The sequence below is a fragment of the Ammospiza nelsoni genome, chromosome 15 (assembly GCF_027579445.1).
Source record: "Ammospiza nelsoni isolate bAmmNel1 chromosome 15, bAmmNel1.pri, whole genome shotgun sequence".
Taxonomy (NCBI): Eukaryota; Metazoa; Chordata; class Aves; order Passeriformes; family Passerellidae; genus Ammospiza; species Ammospiza nelsoni.
The window spans coordinates 9,660,942-9,681,032 of record NC_080647.1 but is presented as its reverse complement, the minus strand read 5'-3'; the positions used below and the strand labels follow the sequence as shown (position 1 = coordinate 9,681,032).

Here is a 20,091-nt window from a genome sequence, read left to right as displayed (position 1 = left end):
TTTTCTTTTTATTATTTTTTTTGCTTTTTGTTTGTTTTTAAATCCTATTAGAAGTTCAAATCTATCATCAGCAAACTAAATGCCTAAGGGTCAGACTGGTTTAAATGAGTTTCTTTTTCACTGTATGTTATTGATGAAATAAAACTCTATCATAAACTACGGAAAATACATATTGTCGATTAGAGGTAATTAGTAAGCAGATATTCCATTGAACATTTCCCATGTGATTGACAATATGTTTAAAGTTTTGTGGTTTTTTTTTTCCTTTTTCCTTTTTTTTTTTTTAAATTTTTATTTTTATTTTTAGAGATGAAGTTAAGTAGTTTCCAGGCAGAGGTTCAAGGCTGAAATGCTGCTGTCTAAGATGTTGGATGTGAGTAACAGTGAGCTCCTCCTCACAGAGAGGCAGGGACAGAGCATCCTCTCACCAGGCATGAAACAAGAGCTGGCAGGAGCTGATAGAGTATAACAGTACTAGCAGGAGTCATGTTAGATCGCTTACTATTACTCTGGAACTGCAGCTAAACTGGAGTTACTGTCCTCTTTCCTTGCTTCTGCTTTACAAGGACCGGTGCTGAGGAGCGTTAGCTGAGCACGGTGCTGGGTGGGACAGAACTGGGGAGAAGCAGAAGCAGGCCTGGGAAAAACTGACCTGCCTCTCTCTTGCTTCATTGCTTGATATTAAACAGTGAACTAAAATGCAAATGCACAGCAAGAAAAGAGATATATGGTCTGAATTTAAACAGCAAGTAGCTTTTCCTTTTTTTTTTAATTTTAAAAGCCACCCAATGTCATTTTAATAAAGCACCTGTAGGTATGCCTGATGATAGAACAAAAAAAAGGAATGCAATATTTTCTTCCTGCACTTTAGCTACCTTGTCAAGAAATTAATTTACTGATCTGGAAGCAAGACATGCAGTTCCACAAATTACTTTCTTTTGGATTTACAGATTCACAGTCATTGACCTTAATTGGTTTGAATGCACGGATTCTTTCCCTCCTTTTGCTGCTATACAGAATTGCTCAAATTAGCTGGAGAGGTCAAAGTGGCTCAGAAAAAAAAATAAAATGACACCACTGTAAGTAAATACTGAAACATCTTGACATCAGCTCATACAAGCAGTGGCAGGCCAGTCCGCGCTTGCACGCAGCAGATTTCTGAGGCTTTGTGTCAGGAGCAGTTTCATAATTTGATACGATTGGGGTGGCTGATGAAACCAGCTGCAGCTGCTTTCAGGACACAAGTTCAGTTACTGTGCAGTGGTATCAAAGAATGGCTTTTGTTGCACTGATCTTTTTTTACAAGAATTTTTTTTTTCACATACCAATATCTTTTTACCAGTCCTTTTTCCCTTTCATTTGTTTCTTTTTTTATTTTTCTTTTCTTTTCCTCTCTTTGTTTTCTTTTACTTCTTTGAAGCAAAGCAAGAATATTTCAGTGATGGTTTGCATTGTTGTGAGTCTCAGAGTCTTCCATAAGGCACTGAAGGAAAAAATACCAGTTTTTCCTATTAAAAGTACATTGCACCATCATCAATGCGTGTCATGCCTGACACCTCGGAGAGAGTACAACTGGCTCAGATGGTCCAAATCCATGAAGTAGCCACATTCTCTGCTGCTTTTTGTCTTGCATGCTGTCAGGGTGAAGATCTAAAATAAAACCAGAGAGATTTCATCACTGCCTGGCAGCGAGGGGCAGGGGAGCTCAGCCCATGGAGAGGCACAGACTGTGGGCAAGGGGCTAACCAGGCCTCTTCAGAATCATTTGTCTGCAATTCAACTCTACTTTTTCTGCTTTGGAAATCATGAATTCTAGTGTAGAAGGTTTCTTTGTATTGCAAGTTTTTTTCGAAACTTCCTAAAAGCACTTACCTGATCTGATTATAGCTTACAAAACAAAGAGGAAGAGATTGGTGACAAGAGAGATGAGAATTCTGATTATAGTGATTTTTAAAGCAATTAACAAAATACTTTCATTTGAACTAGCTCGATGCTGGAGAGAGGAGTTACTCACTTTGGCATGAAGCCAGCTTCCTCTGTGTATAAGACAGAATTGTACCCTTCTGATCCTACTTCTGATCAGGGAAGAAATTGAAATGACTCATACTTATAAACTGCCACAAGATGGTGTTTCAAAAGCCTCTTGCAGCAGCCCTGGTGCACACAACAGAATAGCACAGACAGCTGAACAAAGGGCAGAAAGAAGAAGGGTTTGCTCCCGGCCCGCAGCCGTACCCCTAGATTTTCACACTTTCTGTGCCGTACACGTTGTAGCCTTCCCTGTAGGTAGCATAATTCTGGGTGTTGGTGGCAGGAGCAGGTTTGAAGTTCTGCGTGTTCTTGGTGAGCTTCATTCTCTTGGACTCGGCCCGAGACTTGTAGCAGAACTCGATCAGTGCCACCATCATGGCCAGCCCCAGGCCTCCCACAAGGATATAGAACACGCCCGCAACATTGCTCAGGCTCAGAGCGCTCGTCTTGTCCTAAGAGAAACCAGCCAGGCTGTTAGCTCTGCTGAGAGCAGCAGACACACAGACAGACAGACAGACAACAGGCTATTTGCATTAGGCCTAGCTGGAATAGCTACACTCATGGTGTTCAGTGTCTGGCCCTCGGACCAGGGCTGTCCCCCCATCCCCGAGCCCGGGGCTGCACAGCAGCGCCTGCTCTGCCCTCCACCCTGTGCTGGGTGAAACCCTGGCTCACTCCAAGGCAAGGAGCCTTTTTTGGCCGCTGACTCCCCAGGCCTTTGGTGTCCCAGAGCAAGGTTGCCTATGGCCTGGTAGCAAAGGCACTGGGGGAAAGTTGTGCTGGTGGCTGCATAAAACAGCAGGATTTATAGAAGGCCATGACAAAACTAGAAAAAGAAAAAGCCAAACCACTACACACTTGGGTTTGGTCAATGTAGGTAAAATTCTTGCGATACTGCTGAACTTAACTACCTTTTTTCAACAGTTAGGAAAAAAAAAAACCACCCTGGAAAGATGGTCAAATAGCAGAGCCCTGAGCTAAACTAGCACCTTTGAATGAAACCAGACAATGTAACACAAAAATCATTGGTCAGGGTTTATCTTCCTTCAATACATGTCAGATAGGGGAGATGCTTGCATTTTTTAAAACAAGGTTATGGAATGGGATTAAATAGATCTGCAACCCTTCTGCTGCTGCATGGGTGGTGGCTGTGGGCAGGAACAGCTCCTGGCTGGCACAGCTGGCTGGGCTGCCACACCACGCTGGCCCAGGTGGACAGGCAGGTGCCAAAGAAATTTATCTGTACCTAGAGCAGGCACTGCTGACAGAGCTCAGTTAACAGTTCTCTCTAGGGAGAGCTAAATTTGCATATAGTCAGAGTAAAATATGATTTACCTTGTAAGTATCTGTGTGTTTCACAGACAGTTTGGATACATGTGGTTGTAGCAAACAAGCTACCATTTACACTAAAGATCTTAATCATTTATACCTCTTTTTGATCACAGTTCCCTTTGGCAGCTGCTGTGTATTTAGATATCCCATGATCCCAAATTTATCTGACACAACTACTGGGCTGTGCCCTAAGCAACTTCCAGTCCTACTGAAATCAATGAAATTTTATTATTGGCTTAGCTGGAACTTGAAATTGTCCTCCGACACTGAAAGGGTGCTCTGAAATTATAGTTTTCTGTTTGAATGATTACAGAGAGCACTTCCAAAGGCACCAAGGGAGTTAGGCACTCAACTGCGACCGATTTCAGCTGGAGCTGGATTCCTCCTCCTCTTGGTGCCTTTGAAAATGTCCTTCACTCCAACAAGCCCAGTACTTTTACAGAGTTTTTCTCCCCAGTGGGTCTATAAGCATGAAAAAAAAGTCCTAATTTTAACTGAATGGTGTAAATAAATATTCCCTACAATTTAAGTGTGCAGCTACTGGGCCAATTCCCCTCAGGGGTGGGACCTGCCCTGGGGTCTACAGTGGTCCTGCATGAGGCTGGACAGCCCCACAGCACAGCTGGTGGATGACAGGACAGTACAGCAGCAAAATGGTTCAAAGCAGTATAAAAAAGAATATACAATATTTAGGTAATGATTCACCATTAGTATTTCTAAATTAAAAAAAAAAATCCAATCAATTTTAAAATGAATTGGGCAAATAGGGCAGGAAAGGGTTTTCTTATCAGCTGTCTGTCCTGAAAATTTGTGCCCTTAGCAAGCATTTGACTGTTTCCCAAACTGACATGTAGAGAACCTAAGTAATAATTTTGAAACAAAAATGGGCTTTTTCAATAAAAATAAGAAAAGGTGCTGGCCTGAATAATAGACAGTGACTGTGCTGAAACTTGCACATTTAAATGAAGACACCAGCTTGGGAGGCTTTGGGGGCTTCTCTTAGCATGTTTCTAGCAAAATACTCACACAGTGAAACATACTTACAACTACAGTCTGTTACTGCACATAAGAAAAATGCTGTCATGTTCTGAAAGTTACTTATTTTTTTCTATTCTTTTCTTTCAACCTTCAAAATGTAAATAGCAATTTTTGAAAGTCATTCTTGGTATAAACAAACAGTGGGTCAAAATGTGATTGCTAATCAGTACAAAAAGACCTTCAGCGACTGACCTTACTTCCGGAGTCCTTGGCTCCACATTCACCCTTATCGTACCACCATTTGTTTTTCAGCTTGTCTAAGATGCCTTGTTCACTGAGTTTCAATACTGCAAGGTTTACAGGAGTTCTTCACGTGGGAAATAACATAAATAACATTATATTATGTTATTTTATGTTATTCAATCTTTAAACTACTTTAAAACTATACAAAGCGATAAAGCAGGGTTCCTGGCCACAAAGTATTTACACTGCAGGCAACTGGATCATCCCCTTAAGTTAAGGCTAGAGCATCTCTACATTACCAGGTCCTGCCCATATCGCTTTGAGTAATCGGCACTCACTGTTAAATGAAGGCAGTAGAAACAAAGCAAGGCCAATCTCCCACTTTGGTGTGCCACAGGCACTTGCAGTAGCTTTACACATCTGGGTGGGTTTGATCCAGCAGGGCCCCCCATTGCACTGACAGACAGACAGACAGAAGCCCCCACACCGGCCACTGTGGCTGCCTACAGTGGAACAACGCTTGTAGCCCCTGATCCTCAGCAGCCCCTGCGCCTGGCGGGTCTCTGTGCACATCGGCAAAGCCAAAACCCCCAGGCTGGATCCCTGCAGGGGGATTTTGTGGCCATCACAGGATTTTGCAGCCATCACAGGATTCTGTGGCTGCCACAGTCCCTTCACCCCGCGCTGGCTCCTCCAGCTCCCGCTGCCGGCACCGTGCTCAGCTGCACTCCCTGAAATGCTGCATCTCCAACTCCCCCAGTCCAGGGAACTGCAGCAGAAAATAAGCAAATGCAGACCTCTGTGAAGCAAACTGATGAATATGGAAATGCCGGCTGAAAGTGCCCAGGGTGGGAAATGTTGGCAGGATAAATGGAGTTGCTGACTCGTGCTGCCAAGAGCCCACAGCCCAGGGGGGCTGAGCTCATCTGGCCCCTCCATGTGGGAAAGCAGCACCTGAGGAGCTCAAATTAGGTTTTGTCATTTCCACTTCCTCCTCGTGTGAAGTCTTGGTTTCTTCCTTGCGTGTTTCCATCAGACAGGCTCCCTGTGTAAGGGACATCAGCTCCTGCTCCTGCTTGAACAGCTCTGATCCCTGCTCCACAGCCATACAGGGCTGGGTTCTTATCCCCAGCAATGCTGCACCACTTTGCACAGGATGGCAGCAGGCAGACAGGTGCACAGCCTGCTTTGGGTCCATTCAGGCCTGCTGTCAGCAGAGGGGATGCAGGAGATGCCCACATTTGCCCCAGTGCCAGCCTCATGTCTGGCTCTTGCTGCTCTCTGCCTTTCTCCCACCCCTGCCCTAAGTGTCTGACTCTCTGCAGAGCAGAAAAGACTCAGGAGAAAGAGCAGCAAGACCTATACAAAACACCTTCAATATAAGCTAAATTGCACACTGGCACTTAGGGAAACATCCCCAGACTGGGAGGGCTCACAACTCTGAGCAACAAGAATGGCTGAGCCCTGCCATGCCTGGGGCAGGGCAAGATGGTGGAAGAAGTAGCAGGTAAAGAAAAGCCCTGTTCCCTCATGTGCCAAGAAGCTGCTTTTGGGATGGCTGTGAGACTGCTGGTGGCTGATGCTGGGAAGGGCTGCTCTCAGAGATGCTCCGTGTCCTTAGGCAGGAGGGTGGCAGCCAAGCCCAGGAAGTTCGTGGGCTATCATGAGAAAAATGATCATATTCAAGAGCTCCTGAATGCTCCATGGCTGCTCCAACATAGCCTGTGTAGTGTCACCCAGGCCAACAGGGAGGCAAGAGCAGGGGAAAGCCATCAAGGTGGGGACAAGCACTGGTCCCAGTGGCAGCACTGCCATCACTGCCTGCAGAGCTGCCTGGCTGTCCAGGCAGAGGCAGCACCACTCTCTCCTGGCCTGCACAGAGCTCAGTTTGACACCAGCCAAGACTTTATTTTTATAAAATGGCTATTTTTAAGCAGCAGCTGTAATCTAATTAAGTATCAATCAGGGCTGGCTGTACACACTCAGCTGGACACAGCCAACGGGTGGCAGTGACAAGCCACAGGAGACAGACCGTGTTTGCTGGCCCGGCACCGGCAGCAGCCTGAGCTCCTCCAGCAGGAGCCAGCGGCACCCTAAAAGCCAGCTGTGCTGCAGCTCCCCCTGCACCCTCCTGCAGGTAGGCTGTGAAACATGAACGGGATCAAAGCACACCCCCAGACACTGCCAACACCTCGGGGGGGGCAGGGAACACTCCTGCCCCCTCGGTTACAGCGATGGGGAGCAGCCAGGGGAACACTCCTGCCCCCTCGGTTTCACTGATGGGCAGCAGACAGGTCCTGGCCAAGCCACCACCACAGACCCTCCTGGGCTGTGCTGAGACCCCCAGTGACCCCCACAGGAACACACTACGAGCAGCTGTGCACGCCTGCAATGCCAGCCAGTGAAAGCTCAGTGCCTTTACCTTCCCCTTACAAGCCCCAGCAGAGAGCAGGGTGAATTATTGCTCAGAGAACAGTACTCTCATTTTAAATTTCATTTAAAAACTATCCAATTTGGAGAGATTTTATGCAATACATCTCTCAGCTTTGAAAAGCATTGTGCAGCTGAGAATACACAAACAATAGAAAGAAGGTTATAAACACCTTTCCTCCTACCTGCATATTTTATTGTGCAAATTTCCCCCTCCCCCCAGTCCTATTCCAAACACTATTTTTAATTTGCATGCCTTTGTAAACCCCATACGGAGTACTGAGAATTTGCATAACATCCAATACATTATAGATTAGCTTTCACAACATTATACAGTATTGGGAAATGAGGAGGCTTAATATGCTAATTAGGATGCTTTATTTTTTTAAAGCCAAGATTGCAGCTAATTGTGCACACATAACTGCCAAAAAAAAAAAAAAAAAAAAAAAAAAAGGAAAAAGTAGTAAACTAAAATTATCTTAATTAAACAGATGGGAATTTGCCTAAAATGGGGTTTTCATTATCATTTGTCACAGTCCTGTTTGCCAGGTGAGGTACCACACTCCCTCAGCCTGGGTAGGAGAGAGGTGATTTGGTTTCATCAAAGTCCTAAGGAACAATTTTGCCTGCTTCCAGGAAATAAATCCCAAAACCTCCTAATGCATGAGCTGTTTCTTTTGCAGCAGGATTTGAGAAACCTTACAGTGGGAGAAGGCATGATGCCTCTGCAACCCCTGGTCCAGCACTTCAGGAATGCAGTACAAGCAGGTGCAGGATGGACTCCTCAAATCCCAAATTCCCAAGCTAAGTAGAAATATTGGAAAGTGAGCCTGGTTGCTGATGCATTTTCCCATTGCTCATCTCTGAGTAGCTGTCTAGCCTGGTTCAATTTAACAGTCAGAGTCAGTCATGGCTTTGGCTGAGATTCTGATGGAAGTGCAGAGAGCCATGTCTGGATCCTGGCATTTTTCACTGAGTGCTCAGCAGTGCCCATGGCACACAAATCCTCTGTGTCATCCCTCAGCTCACACTGAGCTGCTCCTTGGGCAGTGCCAGCCCCCTCCCTGGGCCAGCCAGCCCAAGGCACCAAGCTGCAAAGTCTTCTGTTAGAGGGGGAACTGCAAGGTTCTTCCAGGAGTGGTGGCTGCTGGGTCCAGGAAGGGGATTTGTCATTGCTTGTCCTGGGACTGCTTGACTGAGGGGAGATATTTAGAATTGCCTTAGAGGCAGAGGAATGGAGACACTAAATGACTTGTCTGGGTCCCATGGGAAGGCTGTGTCACCAGCCACCTGCTTCTCTCACTGCCCACTTCAGAGGATGATTTCCTCATTTTCTGGGGCTCTGTCTCAAAGGACTTCAATTTCTGTGTAGTTTTCTTGGGATACTTTTGTGCTTTCCAGTTGCTTTTTTTTTTTTAATTATATTTCTGTTGTTGAGCTGTATGGGATATCCTATGAACTCCTCAGCCCTTTCCTAGGTGGCTTCCACTGTTTTTCCATGCTTTAATTTATGATGGGATTCTTTTTCATCTCCCCTGTGTGATTTCCAGACCTCCCTCTGTTAGCTTGGTTGCTTTGATAAAAGTAAAATGTTCAGAGGTTTGAGAGCTTGTGTTCTCTTGTTGTGCTCTGTATGCCCAGAAAATGAGATGAGGCCATTTGGACCAGAATATCAGCATTGTGGATTCCACAGGATGGTATTCTTGTCCAGAAACTGGCAGTGTTTTTCTTCCTTCCCACAACTGAAGGATTTTGTTGTTTCCTTGCTTTTGTTTTTCATCCAGTATGATCTGAATCATAGAGGCTTAAACCTGTGAGTCTGGTTCTCTTGGGCAGCTTTACCAAACCCTGCTAAGATTTTTTTTCTACAAATGATTGTCAGACTTCACTTTAGAGAAACAATACCAGGAGCCTCATAAGGGATAGTACTGCCCTTAGAGGGGAATTAAGCCATCTGCAATGATTGTTTCTTTTAAGAGCAGCATGACTGTAAGATCAGTGCCCACCTGTTTTATAGGCTTTACAGAGACTGCCACAAACACGATTTTATACCTTGACAGAAGTGGGGTTTATTGGCGTTTCAGCTGTTTTGTTTCTCTGCCACCCTGTTAGGAGACTCCATTCAGGTGCTGGCAGCATAACCTTCCCCTCTTCAGCCATCAGCTACTGCTAGAAAACAAGCTGTGCCAGTCTTCTTCCAGATTTAATATGACACCATCCCAAAGGGAACCTCCTTTTCCTTTTGCTGTGTGGCCCTGGGGCCTCCTCCCTGCTGCACTTCAGCCTGTCTGGGTGCAGGACACCAGACCCAGACGCCCTTTGCACCCTTTGCTGCTGGTGGTCCCAGAGGACAGGGTGATACTGATGGAATGAACTGAGTTTTGAAAAACAAACTCATTAAAATCTCATCCCTGAGCTGCATCCCCAAAGCTTCAGGTTAAATTTAAAAACTTGGACCACCTCTCCCTCAAATTCAGGAGGTGCTTCAGCACTTGGTCATGCAGGTTGATCCTGTACAAAACATGGCATTGTTCCCAGACTGAGTAGGTTCACCATGCAGATGCTCCTTCTCAGAAGAAGGAGCTGCTATGTGCTCTTTGCAAAGCATTTATTACTTTTATATTTCATTATTCCCCATCTTCTATTCATGCAATTAATATAAAAAAGAGGGAACACAATGACTCAGAGGCCATCTGCTCTCTCCTCTTCTCTTTGAGACAGCCTTACCTATCCGAGAGATTTCTTGCCTTGCCTCCTCTTACCAAAGCCCCAGTTTCAGATTAGTTGCAGTAAATGTTATCTTCACTGAGAAAACTGGTGGTGTTATTTCTTTCCATTCTTTCTGGCCAGAACAAGCTTGAAGTAGAAGACAAGTAAATTAATTGTTGAAGAGGCAGATCTTTATTAGTCCAGAAAGTGGGAAAGTAGAACTTCTGACCCTCTAAAATTATAAATTATAGGTTTTTAGTGGTGTGATTATTGGCTTTTCAGGTTAATTGTCATGATTTCACCTGCACCTATTTAAAGAAGACAACCCTAAACCAGATGTTCCACCTACTGCCATCACTAACCTCTACCAGCTTAAGACACATGGCCAGCAGGCTGCAGTCCCACAGATGACTGCAAAGGCTGGCCAGGCTGCTCCTTTTGGCAGGTGGGTTCCAGTTACTGGCCATCATGTTTGTGTGCTAGTGCTGTAAACAGGACCCCTTCCTGAAGGAACTTGGACTGTAGTGAAGAATCTGAGCAGTTTCTTGGAAAAGCACTGCTAATTTATGAAAAGAACATTGCGATCCTGCCAGGAAAGGGCGATTTTCCAGGAAAGATGCCAGTGCCTTTGCTGCCAGTGTTTGGGTTGGTCCTCAAAGTTGCAGCAGGTGATACAAGGAGTCAATGACCACTAGAGGTGAGAACTGGGAACAGAAGTCACTTTAGGACTTGAACAACTCACCCAATAATCTGCAGAATTTTTAAGCTCTGTCTAACTGGTGTTTGAGTGGCATGAAGTCTCAGCAACACTGTAGTTATGTTTATTACTTGCAATCTAGAAAAGATTTAAGTGATGATTGGAACAGCTTTGGATAATTCACATCCCATTCCATGCTCTAATGGATGTAATATAAATGTTATACCCAAACCAAATCACTGCCAAGGAGAATGAATGAACTCGGCAGACAGCACACTGCTCCTTTCAAACCAGACAAACCATTGCTCAGAATTCATTTACAATTTTTAGATGCAATCTTTCAGAAAAGCAAGCTGCAAAGTAAAGGTGCAACAAGCAAGGCTCTTCAAAGCACCAATTAAAGGGCTTCCTCGGGGTGGCACAGGATGGGGAGGGCAGTGCATGGGCTGCCTCTCACTACCTGGGTTTTACAGCCGCAAGTGTTCCTTCACTCACCATCAGCTGGTTCCTCATTTTCTGTAGAGTATCAGGAGCACAGTGTGGCATTTTCACAACAGTGTTGCTTGCAGCATCTCGAGAGTCTCCAAATATAGCTTTTTTAGGGGTAGAAGGTAAAGAAATCACCCATGAACTTGAAGGAAGGCCAGAATATCATTCAGCATTCAGAGCTCCTCTCTGGTCTTGAACACATCCTCTCTTCTTGTGTGCCTGGGGCTGTGGCTCAGCATAGCAGAGCACAAGGTGCAGCAGAGCTGATCAGCACTTCAGCCAGGGAGGGATGCCTGGCTGGCTCAGGAGATGTCAAACACTGGGCAAGAACTCCAACCACTGCAGCTTCACTACTCAGGAGTGGCCCCAGCACAGGAGAGCTCCACAGGCTTCTGCAGGCTACTTGGCCAGGACATCCATGTCCCCAGCAGCACTGTGGAGGGACATGTGCCATCTCACCCAGCAATACAGAGTTCATTTAAGAGGTGAAGCTAAGCAATTTAAGGCCAGTGGCAGTGGGGATCCTTCTGACAAAAGCAGATGGATGCTGGTTCCAAACATACAGCAAATATGGTCACCAGAACTGTCCTTGGCTAACAGACCTCCCTGCGTATTTAACACTGCAGCTACCACAATGCACAATCCTGTGTATTGCCAACATGCCCTCATTCATTTTTCCCAGCAGCACAACAGCAGACAACCAATTCCTCTGGTTGGAGAAGTGTCATGGAAATGCAGGCACACATCCCTTGGGATGCAGCACTTACAACAAAGCTGTTTGTGATTCCCTGTACTGGTACTGGCCCTTTGGGTGCCAGGAGAAGGTGAAATCACAGTGCCAAAGGCAGCCCTGGGCTCTGGCTGTGTCACACTGCATGGCATAGAACAGCTGTAACTCTGGTCTAGTATCTGGCTAGGCCAGATTTATTGCTGATTTGTGGCATCAGAGCAACATAAAGCCACAGGAGGCTTCTGGCAAATCTGTCCCTCCTAAGAGTCCAAATCTGTCCTTCCTAATGAAAGGTGACATCCTCCCTCTGCATCAGAGTTCTCACCTGGCCAAGCCCCACAGTCAGACCAAGGGCTCAGCCTCTGCACAGGGCTCATTACCCTCCTGTCCAAATCTCAGTGATGTGAGGGAGCTGAGAGTCCATGGTGGTACCAGGTCTTGGTTAGTACATTATAAAGTGTTTTTTCACTTGTTTATAATTAAATAATAATAAACTCGTATTATAATTAAATAATCCCTGTTGGTTTTGCCTAATCCTTTTAGTTTAGGAATCTGACATATTTGGAGCACTCTCACTTTTACAGCAAGAAATGTCTTCCTTTGTTCCTTATGACCAGAGCTGTTCCCTATGAACATCCCTGGGATTGTTGACATCAGCACAACCCAACCAAAACCATTATAACATCAAAGAGTTCAGATGTTAAACACTTGGGTTTCTAAAATCCACCTCACAGTGTCAGGGAAAGGCAAGAAGAATAAGGTGCAAACAAGTAAGCATTTTCTAAATCCAAAATGCTTCCTAAAATCCTCTTGGACAAAACTACTGAAAATGCTGAATTAATTGTTCCTGCTGGTGTCACTAGCTAATCCCCCCTAACTTCAGGGAAAGCACAGAGGGCAGCTTGCTGTGACACATGGGACACGCCACACTTACCATGCTCTGAGAGGCAAATACCTGAAGAGCACAGAGATTAGAGAATAACAAAACATTCTGAGCTGGAAGGGACCCATAAGGACCAGTGAGTCCAGCTCTTAAATGAAAGGTCCATACAGGGACTGAACCCACAATCTTGGTCTTATCAGCACCCTGCTCTGACCAACTGAGCTACCCTCAGTGTGACCCTGAACAATGGCACCACTGCCTGGCAGTGCTTCCAGCCAAGCAGAGAAATCCCTCACTCACACACATCACACAGAACCACCAGCCTTCCCTGCCCTGCTGCAGGAGGAGAGGAGGTGATGCTGAATGCAGCCTCCAGTGCTATTGACTGGAGCTGAGTGGGCCAGAAGGCAAGTGGCCACTGCTGCATCCCTGAGCCAGCCTGCACGGGCACAGGGCTGTGCAGGGACTGACAAAGGCAGAAATCAAGTCCAGGCTCTCTGCTTAATTTGACAGGATACCATAAAAAATATCACTAACAACCATCTTGGTATCATTAAAATATAAAGATAGAAACAATCTAGGAAGATACAGCAAGTCCAGCACTACTCTCTAGAGGGCATCGCCCGAGGTTAAAGACCCATCTAAATCAAATAAGGCACTTTATTCCCCCAAGCTGTATAAATCCCAGCCTGATCTGTAACTATTGAATGGACTTTTTGTCAGATCTTGTTACTGAAATAACTTCTGAATAGATACAAAACCTGCGGGTGAGTGCATCGTCCAAAGGCTCTGCCCTTGCTCAGATCAGATCATCCAGCTGCCTGTTGCAATTTACCAATTTAGCAATGTCTCTGTGCCATGGCTTCATGTTTTGTGACACACCCACACTGAGGGATGGGGAAGACTTTGCTTGGAAATGGGCTCCTTATCCAAACCCACTACATTTGTTTAAAGACTACAGTTGCCTGGTACCTCAAGGAGGAGTGAAAGAGCCCTGAAAATACATCAAAAACCCACATGGTCAATCCCTGCTCCTTCTTGTCAATCACTACTTCCTACCTTCTGTATCAAAAAGTGATTTTTGGTATTCACTATTCAATGAAAAAATGCAAAAAGCACTGGGCATTTCTTTTTTTAAATAACGAGCCCCCTTGGTTGCTCTTTGCTACCATTTCAGACCCACACCACTTTTTCCCTGCCTTGTATTACCAGCAGTTGCACATTTCCAAGAGTCAACATTTGAGGGATTGAAATGCTTTATGGGTGGGCAGAGGAAGGGATAAGAGGGAAAGTCATCTAGCTGGGAAAGACAAAGAGCTTGCACAATTAGAAAATTTAAAACTCAGCACCTCAAGCCCTATATATCCCCCAGGCACCTAAAAGAAATATGCTGTATGTTGATGGCTGGGGTAGTGCTTGGAGGCAGAGCAATAAATCCCCTGGCAGTGGATGTTTTTCCTCAACAGCAGAGCCAGCAGCAGTTCCCTTTGCTCAAGACCCTGTGGCCCTGAGTGATGGTGAGGAGTATCCTGGGGCTGCAGCTCCCTGGCTGCCAGGGGATGGATTTAGCTCCTGCTGAGCACTCAGTAGCTGCAATAGTTGTCCATAACAGAACTTTGTTATAGTCTCCATTATTGGGCAGGAGTAACCTGCCATTACAGGTTGGAGCATCCAGTTTATCCTTGTGGAATGTGAAGCGTTTTTCCTTTGGTCACCAGGTATACATTTTAAATTAGGGTGTTTGAGGGCATGATCTCATTGCATCATCTATAAACACTCTGTGCACACCTCTACAGACTCAGATGTGTTACCAGGTGAGGCTGCAGGTCCTTCTGCTCTCTGCACAGTCTGCAACCTGTGTTTGGCAGCAGCAGTGTCTCTATGAAAGAATATTTACACGTTTCACAAATGTAGCTCAAACAAATTAAACTCTGTACTAACAGGATCATAATTTAAGAGAAGTGCCAAGTGCTAATGCAATAATACAGGCTGATTGGATTAGGAAATACAAGCCATAACAAGTCACTGCAGCTTGTTCACAGCAGTGCCCGACGCTTGAGGTATGGATGTGGTGAGAGGGTGGAAGAAGAGCAAAGGAGGGCAGGTGCCCAACATTGTGCTCAAACCTACAAATCTGAGAGAGCAGCATGGAGCTTTCCTGCCACTGCTTGGGTCCTTTCTAACCTGGATGGTACGAGCAAGAGACTCAACTTACCTTGCATGCTGGCTATCCCCTCACCTTCTCTTTCTCTTGTCTCTAGGCACATCCATTTCCCCCCATCTTTATTTTCCTCTTGAAACGGCTTCTTCTGTGACTCCTGCTCTTGGCTCCTCAGCAGGCTGCAGGTGGGTGCGGCTTAGTCCCAAGGCTAGTCCACAAGACATTCGAGGAACAACTATGTTGTGTACAAAAGCTAGAGGCACTCAGCCCATGGTTACAGTCCCAGCAGCACAGAGAAATCCACAGAGCAGCACCAGTGCCTGTGTCCATGTGAGCAGAATGCTGAAACGTTAGAGTCACTTTGAAGAAGAAGAAAGGCATTTACTTTTCCCTTTGTATGTTAAATGACAGCAGCTAGTATTAAAGAGAAACAACCAAGCCCAGACCCCCAGGGAGACATACAAAGGAAGGGCCCTGCTCCTGCTGCTGGGAGCTCCACTTCCAGCTGATGGTTTTCCTTTTTTCCTTTTCCAGTACCACAGAGCCTTCTGCTTTGACTTTTCCCGTACTGATACTTACAGTGCAGCAGAAATGACTCATGTAAGCAATCTAGGGAAATTAACTGTTAAGCACCACCTATCAAAAGGAGTGCATAATTAACAAGTCTTTGAGATTTCTTGTGGCCATAAAGGCAGGACATGGCATCTAGGCAGGAGCCCCAGTCTGCCACAATTAATGCTGCACAAACAGGTCTCCTTGCACACTCAGGTCTGAGATGGCTTTGGCAAGGCAGCAAAGCCAGTCTCCACGATGCTAAAGGTTATACTGGCAAAACTAAACAGTTCCACATTCTTGGACACCAGTGGTTCTGACTCCACCAACTCCTTCCCAGCACAGGCAACCTACTCTTTCCAAATTATAGTGCTGCTTCTCCCAGTTCCATTTCCAGGAATACACCCCCAACAAACTGCACAACAGCACTGCTGTTTCTGCAAACCAGAGCAGGCTCTCTGCCCTTCTTGGCAGTGCTCTGAGATGCTCCAATGAACTCCTAGAGCATTAAGACTTCATCACTGCCACAAAACATACACAGTATTATTTCTTAATATGCTATAAAGTAATAGCTGTCAATTAAACCAATATTCTGGTGTCTTCCTTTTAAAGCATTATTTTGCTTTGTCACTAATTTGCACAATACAGTAATTTCTTATTACTTTCCCAGCTCTGAGCATGAATTAGCTCTGTGTTACTGTCACTGGCTCTGATCAGCCATTTTATCTTTTTCCAGCTCATAACGCAGGCCTATAGTATGGATGACAAGGAAATTCATGCTGATGAACATAATTTCAAACAAATGGCTCAAATAAATCGTGCTGCATCTTTTTAAGATAGCCATTTCCCCAAATGTCCTCTTTTATGCACGACGCGTTTGGCAATGGTGCTCTTTAGGCATCAGGTATCATCTAAAATAAAGCATAACAGATTTCTTCTAAAAATATGCCACTTAAAAAAGTTATGCTGCAAATGCTAACGGCTGTGCTGAAAATGTATCAAACCAAAACAGCACACAGACACAGGGGAACAGATCCCATCTGCTAATGACCACACTCACAGCTCTGAAGGTCTTGGGAATGGAATATTGTATGGAGCACAGCTCTGAGGGCAGAACTCAACTAGCAAACTGGAAAAGTAATTCTCTGATTAAAAAGAAACAATTGGAAAATGAAATAATTTACATTGCATGTCATTTCTCTGGTGTAGTCCAAAAGAGGTATCAGCCTAAAAAAGAATATATTAAAGAAATTAAGTCAAATAAGTAGCAGGGAATCTTGGCAGGTAAAGTTGATGAGAAGCTGCATTCAAACATTCTCCTTCCACATTGGTTGTCATTAAATGTTACCATGAAGGTATAAGAATACAAGAAATTTATCAACAGCAGAACTATGGAAATTTATCTTAGCAGGAAATTGTTCCTGTGCAACTGAATAATTAGTTTCACTTAAGTCACTCAGGCTGTGACCGCCATCTGCATCCCCTTTTGTCTAATTCTTGTTAAATCCCTATTCAGCCATAACTCAGCTCCAAGATTATAGGACTGTATAATAAACAAAATAATTAGTTTCCAAACTTGTAATACACTGCAACATATTTTCTGGAATATGTTTTTTTTTACAACTGCTATTTTGTATTCTCTCATGATTGAGAACTTTCAGTTTGCATGTATAAGAGCATTTGAAGAGAGGATAATTTTGCCATGAAACTAAATTCAAGCTCATTTAGGAGAGCTAAGTGAATGAGTTTTGATGCACGTACCAGAACGTCTGCATCAGCCAAGTCAGCCCACATGTATTGACATGCATCCCAGAGAAATTATGTACGGATGGAGCATATTCCCGTTCAGACTTGTTAAATAAGGACCACTACTGAAATTGGGTCATTGCCTTTGCCAGGACAGTACCAACACTGGCACCCTCTGCACACACAAGCACTGGCACAGACTGCTAGCACTGAAAACAAGACACATATCAGCTGAGGCCTTTAAAATAAACTCATTAAAATGGCACAATCTCTTAAGTCTTGAATTACAAGTGAACCCCAGGAGCATGGAATGCCCACAGGCCTAACCTTGCACTATGTAAACCAAGAGATTCAAAGTCTGCAGAAAGCCAATTGAATACCTTTCGTTTTTCCCACTGCAAGACCCAAAAATCCTTGTGAAAATGGAAGTCACTGTTTAATTTTCCAGAGGTGGTGAGATACGGTAACGAGACAAACTCACAACTCAGAAGGATTCCTCTCGGAGCACGGGCACACCGCATGCCAGAGCGCAGGGAGCACGAGCAGGGAGGGCGGCCGGGTCCTTTGCAGTACAACGATGGCACTGGCACAAGCAAACAGGCTCATACTCACCTCTGGCCTTCAGCAAGAGCTAAAGTATCAGTCACAGAGGAACTCAGCTTAAGAAACCGGCACCAGCAGTCTGCCATGACTCACATCTACACACAACCCATTGCGCAGCCCACTGCCAGGAGGCAAGAAGTGGCTGATTGCCAACTGGGGGCAGCGATTTCCCAAGCCCGGGTCTCTACTGGGGAAGCTGAGAGAGGAGTCTGTCAGCTCAGCCAGTAGAGAGAGCTGCCCCGAGTGAGCAATGGAGGGCAAGGTCTGTATCTGCACCTCAGGCACCTGCCCCACCCCATCCTCATTCCCCCAGCTGCCACCTCCTTTAAGGTAAAAGGGAAAAAAATAACAGTTTGCAGCGACTCCTCTGAATGACCTACAAATGAAGTTGTGCTCATATAAACAATTAACTGGAGAGATGGGATGAGATGATGGGGGCAACTTCTGGTGGGAGGACAGTGAGGAGAGAGAGGCCAGCAAGACTCTTGGAGCTGCAGTGCACAAGGGGCAGCACCAGAACTCATCTTTCCTGAGAGGGCAGTGGGGCTCCTGCTGGGCTGGGGCAGGGCCTGGCCAGTGATGGGGATGTGCTGCGAAGGCTCTGCCTGTCTGCTGCCACGGAGCCACACTGCAGTGTGCAGGGCTCAGGGCCTACAGAACTACCTCAAAAGAAGAGTCACTTTGTGACAAAAAAGCCCTTTGATTTACCACACCTCTAGAAACAGCCACTTAACCCCTTCCCCACCTCCCTTAGCTTTGTCTTCTGCGGGAGGTCTTCTACCTCCCATGTTCTCCTCTTTGGGGACTTCTGCCAGCTGAGCTGTGCCCCAAGAGCTGGTGACTATAGCTCAAACCCCTCACCTATAGCTCAAAGTCCTTCACCACAGCGTGCTACAACAAACTGCAGACAGACATCACTTGGGACTAAACCAGCAAAACACACATTATTGTGTTTGCTCCCCTTCCCTCTTCTCTGGGTTCCAACTGAGGTTACCCCAGACTCCACTCCCTCAACATTGCCTGACCAGGCCAAGGGCCTGCCAAATAGCATTGTTCTTTGTAAAACATCTTCCAGCACAAGCAAAAATAGAAGGATGGCCCTGCCCTAACTGTAGCCATTTAAAAAGCTCTCTTTAGTTTCCTTAGGGCTGTAAGTGTTATTGGCTGGGTTTAATTCAATGAACTTGAAGCAATGAAGTTCACTGAAGCTGGTTTGTATGAAGAGTTTTTTTTCAGGGAGGCAGCATTAGACAATGAGGTGCTGGATCCCAGGAGGATATTAAACATTTAATATACTGGCAAATATGACATATAAAAATGTTTTGTGAAGGATGAGCAGCAGAGCTAAAAAGCATAAAAAAGCTTGTGCTCATCTTCAGGCTGCTGCTGAGCACTGCAGACCTCCAGCTACTGAATCAATCCAAATTCAAGAGCTTTTCCTTCCTTTAATATTACACAGTGGCTTTTGCTAGCAGTAGACATGACGAGCTGAGCAATTTCCTATATAGCCAACTGTATGCAACTCTTATGAATAGATTGTAGCAGTAATTTGCAGTAATTGTCCGAAACTGCAGTTTACTGTTATTATTGATTTTGGACCAAATCTGAAGCATTTTTATTGCAGAGATTAGGAGTTATTGCTCCCTAAAGATGTGGTTTTACTAGATGTAGGAGAGTGTCACTATAAAAATGAATTTCAATACTTTTCAGTATAACAATGTCATTTAAATTAATTTTCTTGGTAATTCTTGCACCCACAGTGACCAACAACACCCAGCCAACTCTAGCTATAGCTTATTCTCACTGGGTTAAAGACTGCAGAAAAGGATTGCCAGTCCTACAGGGCAAAGCTGGCAGGAGGAAAGCACACTAGTTAACATTTGCAATACATGAGCTCACTGAAGTAACTTTGTGAAGGTGCAGTACAGGCTGCCCGGGAAGGCTGGGGGAAGCCTCAGCTCAGCAGAAGGCAGTGATAAGGCTGCCACGACTGCCACCAGAGCCAGATTTGAGTCCACATCAGGATCAAAGGCATGTCAAACACAGACTCAGGGCTCCTGCACAGGAGTGTGCAGAAGACTGATCACTGCTGTACAAAAGGTGACATCTGAATGCTCCAGGCAACATTTCCAAAACCTTCCCAAAAGGCCAAAGGAAAGAGGAGTTCTTTCACCCAGGTCTGTGCTGGCACAGCTGGTCCTGGCAAAAAAAAGTCTCATAAACCCTTGCTCTCAAGGGTTGGGACAGTGACCAGAGATGATCACCAGTTTCTTGTACAATTACCTCACTGACTTACTTTGCATAGGTCTCACCAACACTAGGCTTTCTATCTGTTAGTTAAATAAGGTTTCCAAGCTCGAACAAACCCGCTGATGATATTAAATAAGACTGTTTCTTTGAAAGAGCTACTGAACAAGAAATCAGAGGTATTTTTCCCCACCAGAATTAGTGAAATAATTTTCATCTGCTTTCTTTTTGAGTTTTTTTTTCTTGAGAAGCAAAATAAC

The 20,091-nt window shown here is 45.2% G+C and overlaps 1 protein-coding gene across 4 annotated transcripts in view; it reads right to left on the bottom strand.

Annotated features, from left to right (window-relative positions):
• The window catches only part of GRIA3 (glutamate ionotropic receptor AMPA type subunit 3), a 141,620-nt gene continuing 121,529 nt past the window's right edge, over positions 1–20,091 (bottom strand). The window contains exons 14-16 of one of the 4 annotated variants that reach the window (XM_059482700.1): positions 4,594–4,708; positions 2,236–2,483; positions 1–1,650 (exon numbers count right to left, since the gene is read on the bottom strand). In XM_059482700.1, the coding sequence (XP_059338683.1) occupies positions 2,238–2,483; positions 4,594–4,708 (361 nt within the window). In that variant the 3' untranslated portion in view covers positions 1–1,650; positions 2,236–2,237. Of the gene's footprint in view, positions 1,651–2,235; positions 2,484–4,593; positions 4,709–20,091 lie in introns of those variants that run through there. The other 3 variants (XM_059482699.1, XM_059482701.1, XR_009419473.1) reach the window with 3 other exon arrangements.